The sequence below is a fragment of the Hyla sarda genome, chromosome 2 (assembly GCF_029499605.1).
Source record: "Hyla sarda isolate aHylSar1 chromosome 2, aHylSar1.hap1, whole genome shotgun sequence".
Taxonomy (NCBI): domain Eukaryota; kingdom Metazoa; phylum Chordata; class Amphibia; order Anura; family Hylidae; genus Hyla; species Hyla sarda.
The window spans coordinates 221,185,460-221,208,711 of NC_079190.1; the positions used below are offsets into that span (position 1 = coordinate 221,185,460).

The window sequence follows — 23,252 nt, forward strand, 5'->3', positions numbered from 1 at the left end:
AATACATCAAGTTACTTCCTTGAATGGTTATTCTGAGACAGTGTACTTTTCCCAGATTACATAATATAACCATAAAATATAGAAATGGAAATCACCTATCTAAAGCTTTCACTAACATTATGCTATGAAATATTTTTTAAAGGAACCTTTTTATGACATTTTCTTTATAAATAATCAACATATTAGTGTATACACTGTAAACAATTTTACAGTTTGACAAGCCTGCAAATACAATAAAAAATATTGATGTGCCATTATCCTCTGTTCTGCAGAAAGTGACACCTCTCCTATAAGCCATCTCTTTGAGAAGACTACCTCCTTATCCAGACCAGATTTTTTTTGTTACAGATTTTCCCTTCCACATTCATTATGCAGTCTTTGACATGACCACAAACACACACTAAATATATTTGTATTATATGTGGGTAACTAACATAGATGTTCATAAATATTTTGAAGTGGACCACACTTTGCAGTACTTTATTTAGCAGCCTGCTCCACATCCGCACAGCTAACTAGCTTGCCATGTATTCTTATGTACAGTTTAGAGAAAGAGTGAAAGTGACCAGTGAAAGCCCTAAGTCTATATAATCCATGTCAGAAGACATATTTATGTTAGGTTTCCACTTTTGGTATTTTTTGGGGGAGTTTTTGCCTAAAACAGGTATACAGTGCTTATCTATTCCCGGCCAAATTGAATATATGATGCATGCATCGTAGGAGAAATGAGACAGCTGACCCACGGAATTCGAAAATCCAAATTATTAGGAAAATATGGGGGTGCTTTAAAACATAGCTTTTAATATTAGTACACTAAAATCACACCTCAAAGTATATTAGTGTATAATAATGCCCAACACCAAAATCATATTAATAACTGATACCGAGATTCATACCACTGTTGTGGATTAGTATATGAACAGCCACACCACACTTATTTACCCCCTACGCGTTTCAGCCCCTATCTTGGGCATCATCAGGGGATTTACCACAAACAATACTTGTGTGGACTTATAAACAGTTCTATGTATAAAGGCAGTTACTTAGTTTGAGTAGCACCCGATACATAGTGCTTAACTCAGAGGGTGTAGGGTTCCTGCAGCGGACATTGACGCATAGGACAGTTCCTTATAGTGTCCCAATTACAGTTAACCGCTGCTGCATCTGAACCGGAATCCCGGATGGTGCACAAACCCGCAGTGGCGGGGAGCTGTACTGTCTGACGGCTACGCTGTGCTCCACTATGTATCGGGTGCTACTCAAACTAAGTAACTTCCTTTATACATAGAACTGTTTATAAGTCCACACAAGTATTGTTTGTGGTAAATCCCCTGATGATGCCCAAGATAGGGGCTGAAACGCGTAGGGAGTAAACAAGTGTGGTGTGGCTGTTCATATACTAATCCACAACAGTGGTATGAATCTCGATATCAGTTATTAATATGATTTTGGTGTTGGGCATTATTATACACTAATATACTTTAAGGTGTGATTTTAGTGTACTTATATTAAAAGCTATGTTTTAAAGCACCCCCATATTTTCCTAATAATTTGGATTTTCGAATTCTGTTTAATGCTGGGAGGTATGAGCCCCTTGCAGGCTCTTGTATGTTTCATGCAATAACCTATACAGCTGACCCACGGTTCAGATTACCAAAACTCTTCTGTTTATTAAAGCATTTTATAAGGGTTTATAAGGCCTCAAGATTAACATAAATCTACACCCATATTATCGATCATTATTCAATGACGTGTATGTGGGCATGTATGCGGTTTTGTCATGCGCTAAGCTTATAGTCCTGTTTTTCTCTTTAAGCGATGAGTAATCATAATTTGTTCCCCTTTCCCCCAGAAGGTCAGCCTGACACTAACATTTATTGATCGGTCATTATTAGGCAAACAATATCAAGCGTTTGTTCAGGACATGTATCAACATGTATTCTGGTACATCATCACTATCTATTTGATCGCAGTTTCCCAAAAATGCAGAATGCTGAGACTTTGGCATGGTTTTTTTTGCTAAGAGTTCTCTATCAATCGTTTTTTTTTACTATAACCCCTGCTGGCCTGAGCGATCTGCTGTGCAGTGCAACTTAACTCTTTTGTTAATATACAGTAAACCAGCAATTTACATAGATTGCTGGTTTACTCTAACCTCTTGCCGGCTGAGCACTCTGCGTTAATTGTGGAGGCCTAATTCGGTTTTGGTGGACTACCATTGATAACCAGTGTTTTTAGTTATTTTTTTAATAAAGTGATAAATGAGGAATATGGGGGAGTGCTTTTTGTACAAATTTATTTTACGTTTGTTGTTTTTTGTGCCTACTTTAAAGGCTTAGTAGTAAAAGCTGTCTCATAGACTAAGTTCATTACTAAGCCGGAGCTTGGCTTGAGTCTCAAAAACCGGCAGTGCTAACCCACAATTATTACCTGGTTACCCACTGCTACAGGGGTACCACGAAGTGCCAGTACAAACAGGCCCAAGTCATCAAAAATGGTGCTCTTCTGCTTAGAGAGTAACAGGGTGGGGTTATTTAAGTTGGGGAAGACCAAAAACAATGGTCCTCATCTACCCTAGTAATGTCAAGGTGCTGCATGGTTGTTATCTAGCTCATAATTAAAATAAAGGGAACCCCTAGACTTTAAAAAATAAATATACAGAGCACTCAACCCTGAAAGGGGTTACAGTAAATCAGCGATCTAAACAGCCTGTGCTCTACCTATGAGTGCACAGCATCTGGCACAGCTCAGTCCTTCAAAGAGCTGGGACTCCTGTCAGTATAGTGATGGGAGTCCGGTCTTCTGTACAGTATACAGTGGTGTGGTGTTTCCACACAGGTTTAAAAGTGGCAGAAGGAACACTGCAAAAACAGCAAAACACTGCAAAAAGAACTTTTGTATAGATTTTTTGGTCAAAAAACTTCAGAAAAAAATCTGTGTGGAAACCTAGCCTTGAAAGAAAGTTTATTTATTTATACTAATTCCCCCCCCCCCCATTTAACATAACAAAAAAAGTGTAAGTGACAGGTGTGTGTGTGTATATATATATATATATATATATATATATTTATATATATATATATATATATTTTTTTTTTTTTAAGTGTATAAAATGTATAGGATCAACAGAAGCAAAACCACAGAGTGAACCTATCCTTACTGAAGTAGAAGTAGAAGTAAACTCAAAGTGTAGCTTTGGAACTGTTGTTTTTGGTAGACAGTTGAACTAGTGTACCTCCCTTTTCAACCTTTTTTCATGTAAATGAGAATTTTCCTAGATTCTGAATACCAAGAACTTACTTTATTGAGGAATAATGCTACTTAATGCCAACCAATCAGAGCTGATCCTTGCAGCATGCTGTCCCCACCTTCATGTATATAGAGGAACTACTGCAGTACTTTGTCTTACACTTTAGTGAACCCAAGTGTGACTGCTCACAGCTGTGAGAAACCTGATCGGACTATACAATGACAGAGCCTTTTATCAGGCATGTTCAGCTTCTCGGCTTTGAAAAAAGATTCTCCCCCAGCCAGCATTATGTAAGTAAAGATATTTTTATGTCAAACTTCACAACCTGACACATGTATAAAACTACACAGTACAGTATATCTATATGCTTAACTGTCATTTTATTTATTTCTAATTCACATATTTTGATTAATGTAAAATTAAGTAAAAAAACAAAAAACATAATAATCTTGTATGTAAAATACCAGGTTAAGAGACAACAACTTATTTCTTGAACAGAAAAGCAAGACAAATAATGATAGGGGAGTAGCAAAATTTTCATAGCGATTTAGGCTACTACATTTCTCTATCTTTATGCTCTTCTATAAGGATTTAAGAAATATTAAACTGTCTAAACTAGTCAAAATATATTTACAGTTGACTTTTTTTAGGGGGTTTCTAGAGATTTTGCACATTTGTGACTGAGACAATTTGCCTTTATATTTATTTGTACAAAGAAAAACAGAACTGTAAAAAGAAAACAATCATGTTATTATAGCCTAGCTCTTTTATCATTATCTGAAACTAGCATATTGCCAAAATCCTGCCCAGTGCGTTTGAAAAAAAATCATGAAGATTTATAATTAAACAGGTGACCCCCAACATATTCTTTACCTATAAAGAACCCATTGGAAGGAACAAAAACATTTTAGGGATTATATTTATTAATGACCTTGTAGAGGGGTTGAATAGTAAAGCAGAAATCTTTGCAGATTATACTAAACTCTGTTAAGCGGTAAACACTATAGAGGACAGTGGACTGTTACAAATGGATCTGGATAGGTTGGAAGTTTGGGCTGGGAAGTGGCAGATGAGGTTCAACACTGATAAATGTAAGGAAATGCACATGGGGAAGAAAAATCCAGGCTGGGATTATGTATTAAATGGGAGAAGAACATTTTGGATGACTGGCGGGGAAAAAGACATAGGAGTCTTAGTTAATAGTAAATTTAGCTGTAGGGACTAGTGTCGGGCAGCTGCTGCCAAGGCAAATAATATCATGGGGTGCATCAATAGGGGCATAGATGCCCACGACAAGGAAATGATTCTACCGCTGTACAAATCAATAGTCAGACCACACATGGAATACTGTGTACAGTACTGGGCACCAGTGTACAAGAAAGATATAGTGGAGCTGGAGAGGGTTCAAAGACGGGCAACCAGAGTAATACGGGGAATGGGAGGACTACAGTACCCAGAAAGATTATCAGAATTAGGGTTATTTAGTTTAGAAAAAGGAACGCTTAGGGGAGACCTAAAGAAGGCTTAGGGGAGACTTAGGGGAGATTTATTAGGGTTATAGGTTGAACCAAAAGTTAATATACTTCCACTCTCTATTTGCTAAAAGAAACCCATATTTGTAAATAGTCTTTCCAAATTTTCTTTACAACTGCCAAGAAAAGCATGAAACCTTTAGATTTGAAACTAAAATGCAACCAAATTCTCAATCAATATACCAAAATTTATATATACAACACATATCTATGATGATGTTAATCTGGAAATTTCATAATAAAATCTATACTGTTTATATTACCAAAATTATGTTTTTAAGAAAGAACGCAAAATGCCACTGAAAAAACTTACACTCAACTCATGAACCTTTATGAACCTTCATGCAACTTTATATCAGTTATTTAGATAAAAGTAGGAGATATATGAATATATTTGAGTATCATTTATCTTTTGAAACAGCAATACCCCTCCAAAATATATTTACAATCTTTACTGAATTATGTGCTATGGTTATTGCTTTCCAGTTTTTTTTTTTTTATTTTGCACCTAAAATTCCATATTATGGCTTATTTTTTGCAGTGACAGTCATTTTACCAAAAAATCCGAGGCAAAACGGAATTTTTTTTTGTAAATTTGGGGCTTCCGTTTCTACACAGTGCATTTTTTGTGGAAAAATTACACCTTATCTTTATTCTGTAGGTCCATACGGTTAAAATGATACCCTACTTATATAGGTTTGATTTTGTATCACTTCTGAAAAAAATCATAATACATGCTGGAAAATGTATGTCACGATGCCGGCTGGCAGGAGGTGGATCCTCTGTGCCAGAGAGGGATGGCGAGGACCGCGCTAGTGGACCGGTTCTAAGCCACTACAGGTTTTCACCAGAGCCCGCCGCAAAGCGGGATGGTCTTGCTGCGGCGGTAGTGACCAGGTCGTATCCACTAGCAACGGCTCACCTCTCTGACTGCTGAAGATAGGCGAGGTACAAGGGAGTAGGCAGAAGCAAGGTCGGACGTAGCAGAAGGTCGGGGGCAGGCGGCAAGGTTCGTAGTCAGGGGAGATAGCAGAAGTTCTGGTACACAGGCTTTAAACACACAAAACGCTTTCACTAGGCACAAGGGCAACAAGATCCGGCCAGGAAGTGCATGGGAGGAGGATAGATATAGTCAGGGACCAGGTGGAAGCCAATTAAGCTAATTGGGCCAGGCACCAATCATTGGTGCACTGGCCCTTTAAGTCTCAGGGAGCTGGCGCGCGCGCGCCCTAGAGAGCGGAGCCGCGCGCGCCAGCACATGACAGCAGGGGACGGGAACGGGTAAGTGACCTGGGATGCGATTCGCAAGCGGGCGCGTCCCGCTGTGCGAATCGCATCCCCAACGGCCATGACAGAGCAGCGCTCCCGGTCAGCGGGACTGACCGGGGAGCTGCAGGGAGAAAGACGCCGTGAGCGCTCCGGGGAGGAGCGGGGACCCGGAGCGCTAGGCGTAACAGTACCCCCCCCTTAGGTCTCCCCTTCTCTTTATCCGGTAACTGCCTCCCCTGGGATGAGGACACCGGGAAAGGATGGAGGGATTCCTCAACGGCAGGCAGAACAGCAGGAGTAGGAATGGGGAGAGAGGGCAGAGGGCGAGACCTGGCACGGGGCAGTGTGACACCAGGACGAGGGCCATGCGGGGACACAGGGGCTTGCCTGATGGGACTGGGAGGGGGGGAGAGGCATTTCCTGTGGCAGGCAGAGTCCTTAATGACCTTAGGGGGGCCGGATACAGGAGGAACCACAGGGTCACGGCAGGGAGTACTGGGAACCGGTTGAAGGCAGTCCTTGGAACAAGAGGGGCCCCAACTCTTGATCTCCCCAGTGGACCAATCCAGGGCTGGGGAATGGTGTTGAAGCCAGGGTAGTCCAAGGAGAACTTCAGAAGTGCAATTAGGAAGGACCAAAAATACAATTTCCTCGTGATGAGGTCCGATGCACATTAGGAGGGGCTCCGTGCGGAAACGCACGGTGCAATCCAACCTGGCTCCGTTGACCGCGGAAACGTGGAGTGGCTTGACAAGACGGGTCACCGGAATGCGGAATTTATTCACTAAGGACTCCCGAATAAAATTCCCAGAAGCTCCAGAGTCCAGGCAGGCCACGGCTGAGAGGGAAGAGCTGGCTGAAGTAGAAATCCGAACAGGCACCGTGAGACGTGGAGAAGCCGACTTAGCATCAAGAGACGCCACACCCACGAGAGCTGGGTGCGAGCGTGCGTTTCCCAGACGTGGAGGACGGATGGGGCAATCCACCAAAAAATTTTCAGTACTGGCACAGTACAGACAGAGATTCTCTTCCTTACGGCGATTCCTCTCTTCCAGGGTCAGGCGAGACCGATCCACTTGCATGGCCTCCTCGGCGGGAGGCCTAGGCGCAGATTGCAGTGGAGACTGTGGGAGAGGTGTCCAGAGATCTAAGTCTTTTTCCTGGCGGAGCTCTTGATGCCTCTCAGAAAAACGCATGTCAATGCGAGTGGCTAGATGAATGAGTTCATGCAGGTTAGCAGGAGTCTCTCGTGCGGCCAGAACATCTTTAATGTTGCTGGATAGGCCTTTTTTAAAGGTCGCGCAGAGAGCCTCATTATTCCAGGATAGTTCAGAGGCAAGAGTACGGAATTGTATGGCGTACTCGCCAACGGAGGAATTACCCTGGACCAGGTTCAGCAAGGCAGTCTCAGCAGAAGAGGCTCGGGCAGGTTCCTCAAAGACACTTCGAATTTCCGAGAAGAAGGAGTGTACAGAGGCAGTGACGGGGTCATTGCGGTCCCAGAGCGGTGTGGCCCATGACAGAGCTTTTCCAGACAGAAGGCTGACTACGAAAGCCACCTTAGACCTTTCAGTAGGAAACTGGTCCGACATCATCTCCATGTGCAGGGAACATTGCGAAAGAAAGCCACGGCAAAACTTAGAGTCCCCATTAAATTTGTCCGGCAAGGACAGGCGGAGGCTAGGAGTGGCCACTCGCTGCGGAAGGGGTGCAGGAGCTGGCAGAGGAGATGGTTGTTGCTGCTGTAGCTGTGACTGTACTTGCTGTAGTTGTGACTGGAGTTGCTGTGTCATGGTGGTCAAGTACGACAGCTGGTGATCTTGTTGGGCGATCTGACGAGCTTGCTGGGCGACCAGCGTAGGGAGGTCAGCGACAACTGGCAGAGGAACTTCAGCGGGATCCATGGCCGGATCTACTGTCACGATGCCGGCTGGCAGGAGGTGGATCCTCTGTGCCAGAGAGGGATGGCGAGGACCGCGCTAGTGGACCGGTTCTAAGCCACTACAGGTTTTCACCAGAGCCCGCCGCAAAGCGGGATGGTCTTGCTGCGGCGGTAGTGACCAGGTCGTATCCACTAGCAACGGCTCACCTCTCTGACTGCTGAAGATAGGCGAGGTACAAGGGAGTAGGCAGAAGCAAGGTCGGACGTAGCAGAAGGTCGGGGGCAGGCGGCAAGGTTCGTAGTCAGGGGAGATAGCAGAAGTTCTGGTACACAGGCTTTAAACACACAAAACGCTTTCACTAGGCACAAGGGCAACAAGATCCGGCCAGGAAGTGCATGGGAGGAGGATAGATATAGTCAGGGACCAGGTGGAAGCCAATTAAGCTAATTGGGCCAGGCACCAATCATTGGTGCACTGGCCCTTTAAGTCTCAGGGAGCTGGCGCGCGCGCGCCCTAGAGAGCGGAGCCGCGCGCGCCAGCACATGACAGCAGGGGACGGGAACGGGTAAGTGACCTGGGATGCGATTCGCGAGCGGGCGCGTCCCGCTGTGCGAATCGCATCCCCAACGGCCATGACAGAGCAGCGCTCCCGGTCAGCGGGACTGACCGGGGAGCTGCAGGGAGAAAGACGCCGTGAGCGCTCCGGGGAGGAGCGGGGACCCGGAGCGCTAGGCGTAACAATGTATATGTTTAAAATTATCTTCTGACCACTATAACTGACCACTATCATTTTTTTGCGACGTGATCTGAAGTTTTTAGCAGTACCCTTTTTGTTTTGATCGGACTTTTAGATCGCTTTTATAAATTTTTTCATGGTATAAAAAGTGACCAAAAATATGCTATTTTAGACATTTTTTGTGCGTACACCATTGACCATGCTGTTTAATTAATGATATATTTTTATAGTTTGGACATTTCTGCACACGTCGATACCACATATGTTTATTTTTATTTACACTTTTTTTTTAAACCCCTTAACCCCTTAAGGATTCAGCGTTTTTCAGTTTTTGCATTTTCGTTTTTTACTCCTTACCTTTTAAAAATAATAACCCTTTCAATTTTCCAACAAAAAAATCCATATGATGGCTTATTTTTTGCGCCACCAATTCTACTTTGCAGTGACATTAGTCATTTTACCCCAAAATCCATGGGAAATGAAAAAAAAAATCATTGTGCCACAAAATTGAAGAAAAACGCCATTTTGAAAATGTTGGGGGCTTCCGTTTGTACAAAGTGCATTTTTTGGAAAAAATGACACCTTATCTTCTGTAGGTCCATACGATTAAAATTATATCCTACTTATATAGGTTTGATTTTGTCATACTTCTGAAAAAAATCCTAACTACATGCAGGAAAATTTATATGTTTAAAAATGTCCTCTTCTGACCCCTATAACTTTATTTCATAAAACTTTACTTTTATTTTTTCGCATACGGGGCGGTTTGGGGCTAATTTTTTGCGGCGTGATCTGAAGTTTTTATCGGTACCATTTTTGTTTTGATCAGACTTTTTGATCGCTTTTTATTCATTTTTTTATATAACTGTTTATTTATACACTATTTTGGACTTCGGAATTTTTTTTTACGCCATTGACTGTGCGGTTTAATTAACAATATATTTTTATAGTTTTGACATTTACGCACACGGCGATACCACATATGTTTATTTTTATTTACTTTTTTTATGTGAAAAGGGGGGTAATTCAAACTTTTATTAGGGAAGGGGTTAAATCATCTTTATTAACAAAGGGGGCTATAACACTGCACACACTGATTTTTACACTGATCACTGGCATGTATTAACATGCCATTGATCAGTGTTATCGCCGCTTGACTGCTCCTGCCTGGATCTCAGGCACGGAGCAGTCATTCGCCGATCGGACACAGAGGAGGCAGGTAGGGATCCTCCCGGTGTCCTGTAAGCTGTTCGGGATGAAATCGCGGCGGTCCCTAACAGCCCGACTGAGCTGACGGGATACTTTCAGTTTCACTTCAGACGCGGCGGTCAACTTTGATTGCCACATCTGAAGGGTTAATACAGGGCATCACCGCGATCGGTGATGTCCTGTATTAGCTGCGGGTCCTGGCCGTTGATGGCAGACGGGACCGACCCGATATGACACGGGATCATGACGGGAGGGTGACCCCGCATTATATCGCGGGAGCTGGCGCAGGATGTAAATATACGTCCTGCGTCGTTAAGGACCCAGCCCATTTTCACCTTAAGGACCAGGCCATTTTTTGCACATCTGACCACTGTCACTTTAAGCATTAATAACTCTGGAATGCTTTTACCTTTCATTCTGATTCCGAGATTGTATTTTCGTGACATATTCTACTTTATGTTGGTGGTAAAATTTTGAAAATTTGGCATTTTTTTTTAGCTTTGAAGCTCTCTGCTTATAAGGAAAATGGATATTCCAAATAAATTATATATCGATTGACATATACAGTATGTCTACTTTATGTCTGCATCATAAAGTTGATGTGTTTTTACTTTTGGAAGACATCAGAGGGCTTCAAAGTTCAGCAGCACTTTTCCAATTTTTCACAAAATTTTCAAAATCAAAATTTTTCAGGGACCGGTTCAGGTTTGAAGTGAATTTGAAGAGCCTTCTTATTAGAAATACCCCATAAATTACCCCATTATAAAAACTGCACTCATCAAAGTATTCAAAATGACATTCACAAAGTTTAACCCTTTAGGTGTTTCACAGGAATAGCAACAAATTGAAGGAGAAAATTCAAAATCTTAATTTTTTACACTGGCATGTTGTTGTAGACCCAGTTTTTGAATTTTTACAAGGGGTGAAAGGAGAGAAATCTACCTAAAATTTGTAACCCAATTTCTCTCGAGTAAGGAAATACTTCATATGTGGGTGCACTAGAGGGCTCAGAAGTAAAGGAGCAACAGTGGGATTTTGGAGAGTGAGTTTTTCTGAAATGGTTTTTGGGGGCATGTCACATTTAAGAAGCACGTATGGTACCAGAACAGCAAAAAAAAACAAAATAAAAAAATATAAAAAAAAAATAAACACATGGCATACTATTTGGAAACTACACCCCTAAAGGAATGTAACAAGGGGTACAGTGAGCCTTAATGCCCCACAGGTGTTTGAAGACTTTTCGTTAAAGTTGGATGTGTAAATTATTATTATTATTTTTTTCACTAAAATGTTAGTTTTCCCAATTTTTTATTTTTACAAGTGGTAATAGGAGAAAATGCCCCCCAAAATGTGTTACCCCATCTTTTCTGAGTATGGAAATACCCCATGTGTGGATGTCAAGTGCTCTGCTGGCGCACTACAATGCTCAGAAGAGAAGGAGTCACATTTGGCTTTTGGAAAGCAAATTTTGCTGAAATGGTTTTTGGGGGGCATGTCGCATTTAGGAAGCCCCTATGGTGCCAGGACAGCAAAAAAAAAAAAAACACATGGCATACTACTTTGGAAATTACACCCCTCAAGGAACGTAACAAAAGGTACAGTGAGCCTTAACACCCCACAGGTGTTTGACACATTTCTGCTAAATTTAGACGTGAAAATGAATTTTTTTTTCACTAAAATGCTGGTGTTACCCCAAATTTTTCATTTTCTCCAGGGGTAATAGGAGAAAAAGCCTCTCAAAATTTGTAACCCCATTTCTTCTGAGTATGGAAATACCCCATATGTGGATGTAAAGTGCTCTGCGGGCGAACTATAATGCTCAGAAGAGAAGGAGTGCCATTGAGCTTTTGGTGAGAGAATTTGGTTGCAATAGAAGTGGGAGGCCATGTGCATTTACAATGCCCCCCGTGGTGCCAGAACAGTGGACCCCCCACATGTGACCCCATTTTGGAAACTACACCCCTCAAAGAATTTAATAAGGGGTGCAGTGAACATTTACACCTGTTTGGCATTTGACAGATCTTTGGAACAGTGGGCTGTGCAAATGAAAAATTAAATTTTTCATTTTCACGGACCACTGTTCCAAAAATATGTCAGACACCTGTGGGATGTAAATGCTCACTGTACCCCTTATTACATTCTGTGAGGGGTGTAGTTACCAAAATGGGGTCACATGGTTTGCATGCAGAGAGTTATTGCTTAGCAACAGCAGGAGGTGAACAGGCCTCACCTCCTGCTGTACCTGCCGCCAAGAGTGCCGCCGCTGCTGCCACCAATCCTGCTGCTCCTGTCGCCGCCCCTGCACAAGAGGGGACCCCCACAAAACAAGGTATAAAACAATAAACAAAACACAGAACAGATCAGTCAGGTAAGCAGGTCAAAGTTAACAGGCAATGCACAATTCACAAAACACAAGAAATAAACAGTCAGAGAAAGCGTATTCAGACAGGCTGATTCAAAACCAAGAGAGCTTACATTACTAAAATGAATGACAGAAGGATATTCAGGTCGCAAAGCCAAGAGTCAAAAGTACACTGGAAGGATCAAGTAAGGAGTAATGCTAAGCTTGTGCAGAAAAACTGAACTCAGGTAATCTGAGAAACAAATTGACTATTTGAAATTGAGTATTTAGGAGGATATACCCAGGAGGAGAAGGGGTGAATGCTGAGACCTGATGCAATTGGCTTTAAGCCCAAGCCCCTGTTAGGTCCTGGCATCATCATAGCAATGCATGATGCTTCAGCCAGACACAGGAAAATTAACTCTTAAGTCAGAACTAGATTATACTCATTACATCACTACAGAGATGTTCCAATGGGTTTCACATTCAATGACATTCACAGAGTTGTCCCAAAGCCACTCCTGTGTTGTCTTGGCTGTGTGCTTAGGGTCATTGTCTTGCTGGATGGTGAACCTTTTTCCCAGAACACTCTGGATCAGGTTCTCATATTGAATATCTTTATACTTTGCTGCATTTATCATTCCAGTCACTCTGTCACAACCACTGAAAAAACTGCCACAGCATGATGATGCCATCGCCATGCTTTACTGTAAAGTTTGTATTGGGCAGGTGATGAGCATTGTCTGGTTTTCTCTGGGCCACAAATTCTTATCACCTTCCCAATACATCTCAGCTTCATCAGAACAGATAATCTTGTTTCTCACAGTCAGAGAGTTCTTTAGGTGCTTTTTTGTAAACTCTAGATGGGCTTTCATGTGTCTTTTACTGAATAGAGGTTTCTGCTTGATTCGAAAGCACCTCCCATTTTCACACAGAAACTTTGGAGCTCAGCCAGAGTGACCATTGGGTTCTTGGTCACCTCTCCTAGCAAGGCCCTTCTCCCCCAATTAATTTTGGATGGGGCAACCAGCTCAAGGAAGAGTCTTGGTTGTTCCAAACTTCTTCCATTTAAGAATTATGAAGGCCACTGTTTTCCTGGGAACTTTCAGTGCAGCAGAATTTTTTGCCCCATTCTTCAGATCTGTGCCTTTACACAATCCTGTCTCTGAGCTCTACAGGTAGTTTTTTTTTCTACCTCTTGGCTTGGCTTTTGCTCTGATATGCATTGTCAGCTGTGAGGCCTTATAAAGACAGGGCTTTTTTTTTTTTTTTCAAATTATGTCTCATTAATTGATTTTACCACAGGTGACTCTATTCAAGGTGTAGAAAGAGATGAGAAATGGGAGGTCCCCAGAGCTAAATGTAAAGTGTCATTTCCATGCTTTGTTATTTCCATGCTAAATTTTAGTTTTTCCTTTTTAATAAATTTGCAAAACTTTCAAAAATTCTGTTTTCACATTTTCATTTTTGGGTACTGAGTGTAGAATGCCTTAACTTAACAAAATGTGAAGAAAATGTAAGGGCCTTAAGACTTTTGGAATGCATTGTATGCCATGTTGCTCTGTAATTAACCCCTTAACGACATCAGTAATTAACCCCTTAACGACATCAATGTACGTCATGGTGCGATGGTACTTAACACACCATGACGTACATTTACATGACCGCGAGCAACGGACCAGTGCTCGCAACATGCACGGCAGGTCCCGGCTGCTGTCAGCAGCCAGGTACCCGCCAGGAATGGCGGACATCAGCGATCATGCTGATGTATGCCATTAACAATACAGATCATGGCATCTGCGGCACTTAAAATGGATGAACGGATCACCCATGGCACTGCCGTGGGGATCCGATAATCTATAATGGAGGATGGAGGTCCACTTACCTGCTTCCGTCCTTTTCCTGTGGTCTTCTGCTCTGGTCTGAGATTGGGCAGACCAGAGCAGAAGATCACTGATAACACTGATCAGTGCTATGCCTAGCACTGAACAGTTTTACCAATCAACTGATTTCAGTAAATAGCCCCCTATAGAGATATAAGAACTGTAAAAAAAAATTATCTATTTACTGCATAGTAAATAGATAATTACATTAAAATAGACAAAGGTCATCTCCCAAGTTCTCTTTTTATTTTATTGCAGTATTTCATACATGACATATGTTTTGAATTTATCTAACCAATAGGTATCTATGGATTACTTCCTAAATGTTTCTTCCTCTAATGGTATTACAATGATGTTACATTTATGGTATCACATAGTGCATGTTCTCATGTAGTATTATTGCTCTCTAGTCACTTCTATTATTTATTTTATTTTCTCTTGCTAGGTTTACATGTTCATGGTTAAATGGCAGGATCTTACAGAGAAGCTTGTGTACAGAAAATATACAGATATTTATGAATTTCATGTAAGTTTATTTCTTATAAATTATGGAATTGTGACAATAGTAAATTGAATGGTTACATAGCTGCCCTCATACCTTGAGAGATTGAAAAGGTTATTCTGGCAGAACAGAATTTTTTATATTTGAGTTGGGGTGCCGTAAAAATATTAAAAGAAATCATACTCACCTGCCTTGATCTTTCACTTCTGCTGTTCCTATGGCCTCCTGTCCCTACTCTTCTTAGCTGCTTTCTGTTTCTTGTGACGTGTTGTTTTCGTAAGAAATAAGGACAGAGGTGGGACAGTGATTGGCTGAGCCTGCAATTTCTACAGAGACAACACATCAAAACAGGAAGCAGAAAATGTATGTGCCTTATTTCTGCTGAACAAATTGCTACTTTTGTGGTGTTTTGCAAAACTAGTGCAAATGCAAAAAAATTTTTGTGTCAAGCATTAATAAATTCCCCCTAGGTTTAAACATTATGGGGTGAATTTATTATGTCATTTCATCTGCATAGGTAACTCAGTCCATAAGTTATCCTTATTTGCATATTACCCTTTATTGTATGTAGCAAGATAAGTCTCCCTGCAATACTACAAGAATTTGCTAATTACAGAAAGGTCAGCTTTTTTATGTTATTGTTTAAAAATCCGAAATATTTAATATCAACAATTTAAACACTAAGGCGGAATTCCCTTTAAGATGGAATCTCAGATTCGTTTAATATTTGGGGATCCATCTCCCAGCCGACCTAAGCTAATGGTTATTCTGTGTACAATCAAATTTTACTCTAAAATATTTGAATCATCTGCCTCCTTTATGGTTCCATAGAATCAATGTTTTTAAGATGATCGTACTTTTACAAATTATAGACACATACCAAACTGTTCTTTGGGAGGGATGATCCTTAATATTACATCGGCAATCTGTAGAATCTAGCTCATGATTTCTTCTGGTCAATTGAACCTTCTCACTAGATCAATATCAGCTGGGGACCTGATTTATACTATACCTATGATATTTCTTTTATATGTAATTGTAAACTTGATCTAATATACCATAACCAGGTGGGTGGCTTTGGGTGGATAATAAACACGAACTACCCCAAACTATGGCAAAAAGGTCATTCTGGCTTCAAGCCAACAAGCATTGGGGGATCCAAATTTCTCCCATACCGCACTCTGGTCAGACTGCCTGGAATTTACTCATTGGTGTTGAACCTTTTTGAAGATGCTCCAATGCACCAGGGTACAATACTCCACATATTTTGGGATTGCCTTGGGGTTACTGTACTATGAAAAGATGCAGCAGATCTATACTTGGTTTCCATGGTGTTCATTTTGAGAAACCTCTTTTTTTAGGCTTGGTTTTAGGCTGACCATAAAGTAGCTGTAGAATTTTTACCTTACTAATTTCTCCATACTAAAACCTTCCCCCAACATCTTTTTTTTTTTACATATGTTAATGTTATTTACAATTTTGATAATGACAACTAAATTCATCCATGTCATAGAAGCTGGGACACCCAAAGATTTTTTGTTTAATTTTAATAGGAGTTTTCATTGTCAATTACCTGGATATATATGTAAAATTTTATTTTTCTCTTGGCATTGATTGGTTTCTATGGGCAGTTTCCACAATCTCCAAATCCCCCAGTATGTTTTTACTGTACATACATGTACCCAGTGAACAAGACCACTTATGAGTTTCAGGCACAGAAATGTCCAAAATCATAGACTAAATGTGACAGCATATGCGTTGTACAGGAAAACAAGTATAACCAATAAAATCTCGGATAATGTAACTAGAACAGGTGCATTAAAAAAGCAAAATGTCATTAAATTGATTTTTTAGATTGCTGCCCCCCCCTCACCTACTTTATCTCTCCCCTCTCCTTGTAGATTGTGAGCCCTTGTGGGCAGGGTCCTCTCGCCCTCTGTGTCAGTGTGTGTAATATTCAACAGTCCCGTGTTAGTGTTATGTATTGTTTCCTTTATGATATGTAAAGTGCACTGGAACCAAGGTGCGCTGTATAAATAAATAATAATTACCTGTAGTACAACCTACACGCTGTAATGTACAGAGAATGAAGCAGCCGGGAATTGTTGAATGTCAAATATTTGCATTTAGCTGTACAGTGGTCTCTGAAATGAAGTGCACTGGTGGTCTCTTTCTGACACTGCTATGAACAGCAATCCCTCAACTTACAATGGCCTCAACATACAATAGTTTCAACATACAATGGTCTTTTCTGGACCATTGTAACTTGAAACCAGACTCAACATACAATGTACGGACAGTCCAGATCTGTGAAACATGTCACAACTGCAGGAACTGACCAATCAGAATGGGCATTCACTGGTAATACACCTGTATTACTGAAGTGCATGCACTGACTGGTGTCTGGTAGCGCCCCCTACAGTACAGGGAGGAACTACATGTTCTGTACTACACCATATCTGTGCCAGGGTTTGCTGCTCCTTTTGGACACCAAGTAAGGGCGGCTCCATTTGGGACATGTGTGTACTGTATGGGACCCTGAAGAAGCTCCTGTCCTCTACATAAACCATTGTTTCCCAACCAAGGTACCTCCAGCTGTTGCAAAACTACAACTCCCAGCATTCCCGGACAGCCAACGGCTGGGAGTTGTAGTTTTGCAACAGCTGGAGGCACCCTGGTTGGGAAACACTGACATAGACAGTGATTTACAGCTCCCAGCAGATCTTTATTACTTATATGTAAGGATTTGCTTTATCTATATTAGTTATCTACTTATTTTTCTTTAATCCTCACTTTTTTCCTATTTTTGGATGACATTTTGGTGGCTTCAGAACCAATTACCAGGTTTCCATAGAGTTATGGTCTCAACATACAATGGTTTCAACATACAATGGTCATCCTGGAACCAATTAATATTGTAACTTGAGGGACCACTGTACTATCTATGTCATTACATGGTTCAACTAAATAAAAGTGGAATATGAAAAACAAAAAGGACAATGCGCACGTATCTGTGCCGTTAATCCCAACCAACAAGGGGGTAAGGTAATCACAATAGAGTGTGCTCACCTGATAGTGTTATGCTTAGAGCATAACATCTACAGCTGCTTCAGGAGCCCAACTGGTGTGGGTCGGTGGTCACGGTGTGCTGCCTGGATCCTCCCGTCTCGCAGGACGGTCTACGTGGAATTTTAAATGATGATGAAGAAGCAATCCTGTTGCGGTGCTCGCCTGTGCGGCAGAAAAGGATGTCAAAAGCTGATGGTAAGTAAAGGCATACTTTATTCCAAACATAAAAAGGGACTATGCGTTACGAAGGGACACGCTCCCCTCTTCCTCAGGTCCAATCCTTAAAGGACTAGTGGGCCGGGCTACAATTTATAGACAGGAAAAGCCCGCGAAAAAAGGAAAATTCATATAATCTAAACTTAATAATCAGAAAACTTATATACAAAATACAGGTCATAAATACATAGCATACATGAAATGTATGCATCGAATACAAAATATCAGGCAAAAAAGCAATAGAGACTTACAGTTCAATAAGCCTGAGGAAACACATAGAATCGGGCAGGAATAATGAATGCCTGTAGACGTCGGCAGTCTCAATAGTGTGGAATCATAGATAGCTAAGCGGCTGCATGTTGGGCAATCCTACGGATGGGGTACGACTAAGGCCAGCACCTGGCCGAAACGCATCACTTCCTATCTGTACCTGTTGCCTCGTTGATATGAATAAAGCCGTATGTTCCTGAACTGAGCTGGAGTTCCTTTCCTTCATTGTAATATCTTGCTATGTATAGTATATAAGGGAACTACTTTGTTGATTATACCACTGATGCTTGTGTATAAAGTAAATAAGACAGGTTCTTGTTTTTTTATTCCTAGAAAGCATTGAAGGAAATGTTTCCTATTGAGTCTGGAGATATAAACAAAGAACACAGGACAATTCCTCACTTGCCAGGTATATATTGCATAAAATAAATGCCCTTACATATGTGTAAAAAAAAAAAAAAATTTTCATTTTTAATAAAAACGGTAACTAAATTGTATTACCCAGTTTACTGGCGTTAGTGCATTGACCAATAGCAAAAAGCATTTAGGTGGCAAAAGTGCTTTACATATTCAACAACACCATTAAAAGGAAAAAATGAAGGAATATTATTTTTCGTCTAATGACCTTTACAGAGACCACAAGATCATGAACACTTCCCCTAATGCAGACAGAAATAATCATTATGTACTGTACTGTATTGCTTTATCTATTCTGTGGTGGAAATGAACACTTGTTGATGGGTTTCCCTGCAGAATAAAGCTGACAGCTGGGTCTAAGGCTATGTTCACATGGCAGAATTTCTGCATGGAATTCTGCATGAAACTTCTGCATTAATGTATAGCCAATTCACTTCAATGGAATTCCAGCAGCAGCAATTCTGAAGTAAAATTTCTGCTGTGTGAATTGGACAGCGGAATCCCATTGAAGTGTATTGGCTATAAATTCGTGCAGAATTCAATGCAGAAATTCTGGCATGTGAACATAGTCTAACAGGAGCAAGACATCCAGTCAACAGCTTATCATTGGAGAACCTTTCCAACAAAAATGGATTGTCCAAAGCAGACAACACTTATAGGGGTACTCCGGTAGCAGACAACACTTATAGGGGTACTCCGGTGGAAATTTTTTTTTTTTAAATCAACTGATGCCAGAAAGTTAAACAGATTTGTAAATGACATCTATTAAAATATCTTTACCCTTCCAGTACTTTTTAGCAGCTGTATGCTACAGAGGAAATTATTTTCTTTTTTTGTCTTGTCCACAGTGCTCTCTGCTGACACCTCTGTCCATGTCAGGAACTGTCCAGAGCAGCACAGGTTTGCAATGGGGGATTTTCTCCTGCTCTGAACAGTTCAAGATATGGGCATCAGGTGTCAGCAGAGAGCACTGTGGACAAGACAAAAAACAAATTCAAAAAGAAAATAATTTCCTCTGTAGCATACAGCTGCTACAAAATTACTGGAAGGATTAAGATTTTTTAATAGAAGTCATTTACAAATCTGTTTAACTTTTTGGCACAAAAAAAAAAAAAAAAAAAAAAGACATTTTTTTTCCACCAGAGTACCCCTTTAAGGACATCTTGCTGATCTATGGTCTACAGAACTTATTTTTATTTACGGTCCATAATTCTCAAACTGTATGAGTCTGTTTCAGTTTTGTATTATTTTTTTTTCACTCTATGAACACAAATCTACACACACACACATAAACTTACAATGGCCTCAACATACAATAGTTTGAACATACAATGTTTTTTTCTGGACCATTGTAACTTGAAACCAGACTCAACATACAATACTACAGACAGTCTAGATCTGTGAAACGTGTCACAACTGGAGGAACTGGCCAATCAGAATGGGCATTTTACTGGTAAATCGCCTCTATTACTGAAGTGCTGCATGCACTGACTGGTGTCTGGTAGCGCCCCCTACAGTACAGGGAGGAACTACAAGTTCTGTACTACTCCTTACCTGTGCCAGGGTTAGCTGCTCCTTTGGACACCAAGTAAGGGCGGCTCCATTTGGGACACTGTGTGTTCTGTATAGGACCCTGAAGAAGCTCCTGTCCTCTACATAAACCATTGTTTCCCAACCAGGGTGCCTCCAGCTGTTGAAAAACTACAACTTCCAGCATGCCCGAACAGCCAACGGCTGTCCGGGCATGCTGGGAGTTGTAGTTTTGCAAGAGCTGGAGGCACCCTGGTTGGGAAACACTGATATAGACAGTGATTACAGCTCCCAGCAGATCTTACTTTTATATATAAGGATTTGCTTTATCTGTGTTAGTTATCTACTTATTTTTCTTTAATCCTCACTTTTACCTATTTTTTGGATGACATTTTGGGGGGTTCAGAACCAATTACCAGGTTTCCACAGAGTTATGGTCTCAACATACAATGGTTTCAACATACAATGGTCGTCCTGGGACCAATTAATATTGTAACTTGAGGGACCACTGTATACTGTTGCTGAATACCCACAAAAGGGATAGACTGATCATCACATGCACTACCAAATAAATGGTAAGACAACCAACTGAACAACACTTTCTCTATTACACAATCTGGTTCCTGTACATATCATAACTGTATAGTCAGTCTCTAGACACAGTTACATAAAAAGCCCAAAAATGAGAACTGAAACATGAACTGAACCATCTGTTTTTGTCATATTTTTATCTTTGAAACTCATAATGAAAAAACGTAGTTTCCCAAGGGTTAAAATGACCAATTGACAGACAAAAATATAACAAGCTTTTACGTAGTAAAGGGTAAAAAACTGTCACCATTACTATGCCTCACCTACTTAATAATAAGATCTAACCATGTATAACAATGTTGATTGTCAGCACCAAAATGGTTTGATGGCCTGAGGTCCACAGAGAACCGACAAGTCACACTGGCGGATTATTTCTCCTCTTTACTCAATCTACCACCTAAGATATCGCGATGCCCTCATGTTCTTAACTTTTTTAAAGTCAGACCTGATGATGTTAACCCTGCAGCAAGCAACAAGTAAGTATAATCTGTTTATTCACCTTGGAAGCATAAAGATCACATCTTTATTCAATGCTATGTGAAAAGGAGTACTCTGGTGGAAAACTTTTTTTTTTTTTATTATTAACTGGTGCCAGAAAGTTAAACAGATTAGTAAATGATTTCTGTTTAAAAATCTTAATCCTTCCAGTACTTATCAGATGCTGTATGCTCCACAGGAAGTTATTTTCTTTTTGAATTTCTTTTCAGTCTGGCCACAGTGCTCTCTGTGATACCTCTGTCAGGAACTGTCTAGAGCAGGAACAAATCCCCATAGCAGATCTCTCCTGACCTGGACAGTTCCTGACATGGACAGAGGTGGCAGCAGAGAGCACTGTGGTCAGACAGAAGAGACGTTCAAAAAGAAAATAACTTCCTCTGTAGTATATAGCTGTTAAGTACTGGACGTATTAAGATTTTGAAATAGAAGGAATTTACAATCTGTTTAACTTTCTGGCACCAGTTGATTAAAAAAAAAAAAAAAATCCACCGGAGTACCCCTTTAAAGCACAAACACAGGATAGGGGATAAGCATCTGATCGCGGGGGGGGGGGGGGGGGGGGGGTCCAACTGATGGGACCCACAGCGATCTCCCAAATGCGCCACCGGCATTGCCGTGCTGTGTGCCAGCTAATGCGCGTGTCGCCGACCTCACTAAGCTCGATGAACACGCCCCCCCCCATACAGCTCTATGGGAGAGGCGGGGATACACGAACGCTGCATCCCCACCTCTCCCATAGAACTACATGGAGGAGGCGTGTCGGCTGGGGTGAGCCCGGGCCCCGTGCAGGAGATCGCGCTTTGGACCCCCCGCAATTAGACACTTATGTGGAGAGGGGATACGTTTATTTTACTGCAGACTTCCTTTAAAACCCCTTAGGGACTGAGAGTTTTTCTGTTTTTGCCCTTTAGTTTTTTCCTCCTTACCTTTAAAATTCTTAAAATTTTGCACCTAAAAATTCCCATGATGGCTTATTTTTTACGCCACCAATTCTACTTTGCAGTCATTTTACCCAAAAATCTATGGCGAAACAGGAAAAAAAAATAATTGTGTGACAAAATTGAAGAAAAAATGTAATTTTTTAAATTTGGGGGCTTCTCTTTCTACGCAGTACATTTTTCGGTTCTCTTTATTCTGTAGGTCCATAAGATTAAAATGATACCCTACTTATATAGGTTTGATTTTGTCGTACTTCTGGAAAAAATCATAACTACATGCAGGAAAATTTATACGTTTAAAATTGTCATCTTCTGACCCCTATAACTTTTTTATTTTTCTGCATATGGGGAGGTATGAGGGCTAATTTTTTGCGCCGGTGTCTGAAGATTTTAGCAGTACCATTTTTGTATTGATCGGTCTTTTGATCGCTTTTTATTTTTTCATGATTTAAAAAGTGAATAAAAATACGCTATTTTGGCGTTTGGAATATTTTTGCGCATACGCCATTGACCGTGAGGTTTATTTAATTATATTTTTATAATTCGGACATTTCCACACGCGGCGATACCACATATGTTTATTTTTATTTACACAGTTTTTTTTTAAATGGGAAAAGGGAAGGGGTTAAATGATCTTAATGAACTTTTTTTTTCACTTTTCTTTTGCAGTTATAGCCCCCTCTAGTGGCTATAATACTGCACTAACTGATCTTTTACATCGATCTTTGTTATCTCATAGGATAACATTGATCGATGATTCTACTGCTTGACTGCTCATGCCTGGATCTCGCCTGCTCACGCCGTGGCCCCGCGTTATAGAAAGGGTGCAGACTCAGGGTGTACAGGTACGCCCTGCTGCCAAGTATTGTTTAACTTGCATATTCAGAACTCTTAAATATGCTACAGATTATGCATATAAATTATTTGCAGTACAATAATATTCTTGGGATGAGAGACAACTTATATGTCTCATTTGTATGCTACGTATATAATTTTTTTTCTCTATTTATTATGTATATATTTTTGTTTTATTGCCAGTGGTCGAAAGCCTGAAACTTTCTTGTTGAAGACAGATAACACAAAGAAAAATGTGTCAGGTAGGAAAATATTATTTTTAA

At 40.8% G+C, this 23,252-nt stretch overlaps 1 protein-coding gene across 3 annotated transcripts in view; it reads left to right on the top strand.

Annotated features, from left to right (window-relative positions):
* NCF1 (neutrophil cytosolic factor 1) overlaps nucleotides 1-23,252 on the top strand; it is a 43,129-nt gene that overhangs the window by 6,928 nt on the left and 12,949 nt on the right. For 2 of the 3 annotated variants that reach the window (XM_056556441.1, XM_056556440.1), the window contains exons 2-5: nucleotides 14,549-14,629; nucleotides 18,494-18,569; nucleotides 21,009-21,174; nucleotides 23,173-23,231. In XM_056556441.1, coding sequence (XP_056412416.1) covers nucleotides 14,549-14,629; nucleotides 18,494-18,569; nucleotides 21,009-21,174; nucleotides 23,173-23,231 — 382 coding nt within the window. Of the gene's footprint in view, nucleotides 1-3,410; nucleotides 3,541-14,548; nucleotides 14,630-18,493; nucleotides 18,570-21,008; nucleotides 21,175-23,172; nucleotides 23,232-23,252 lie in introns of those variants that run through there. The other variant, XM_056556439.1, reaches the window with a different exon arrangement.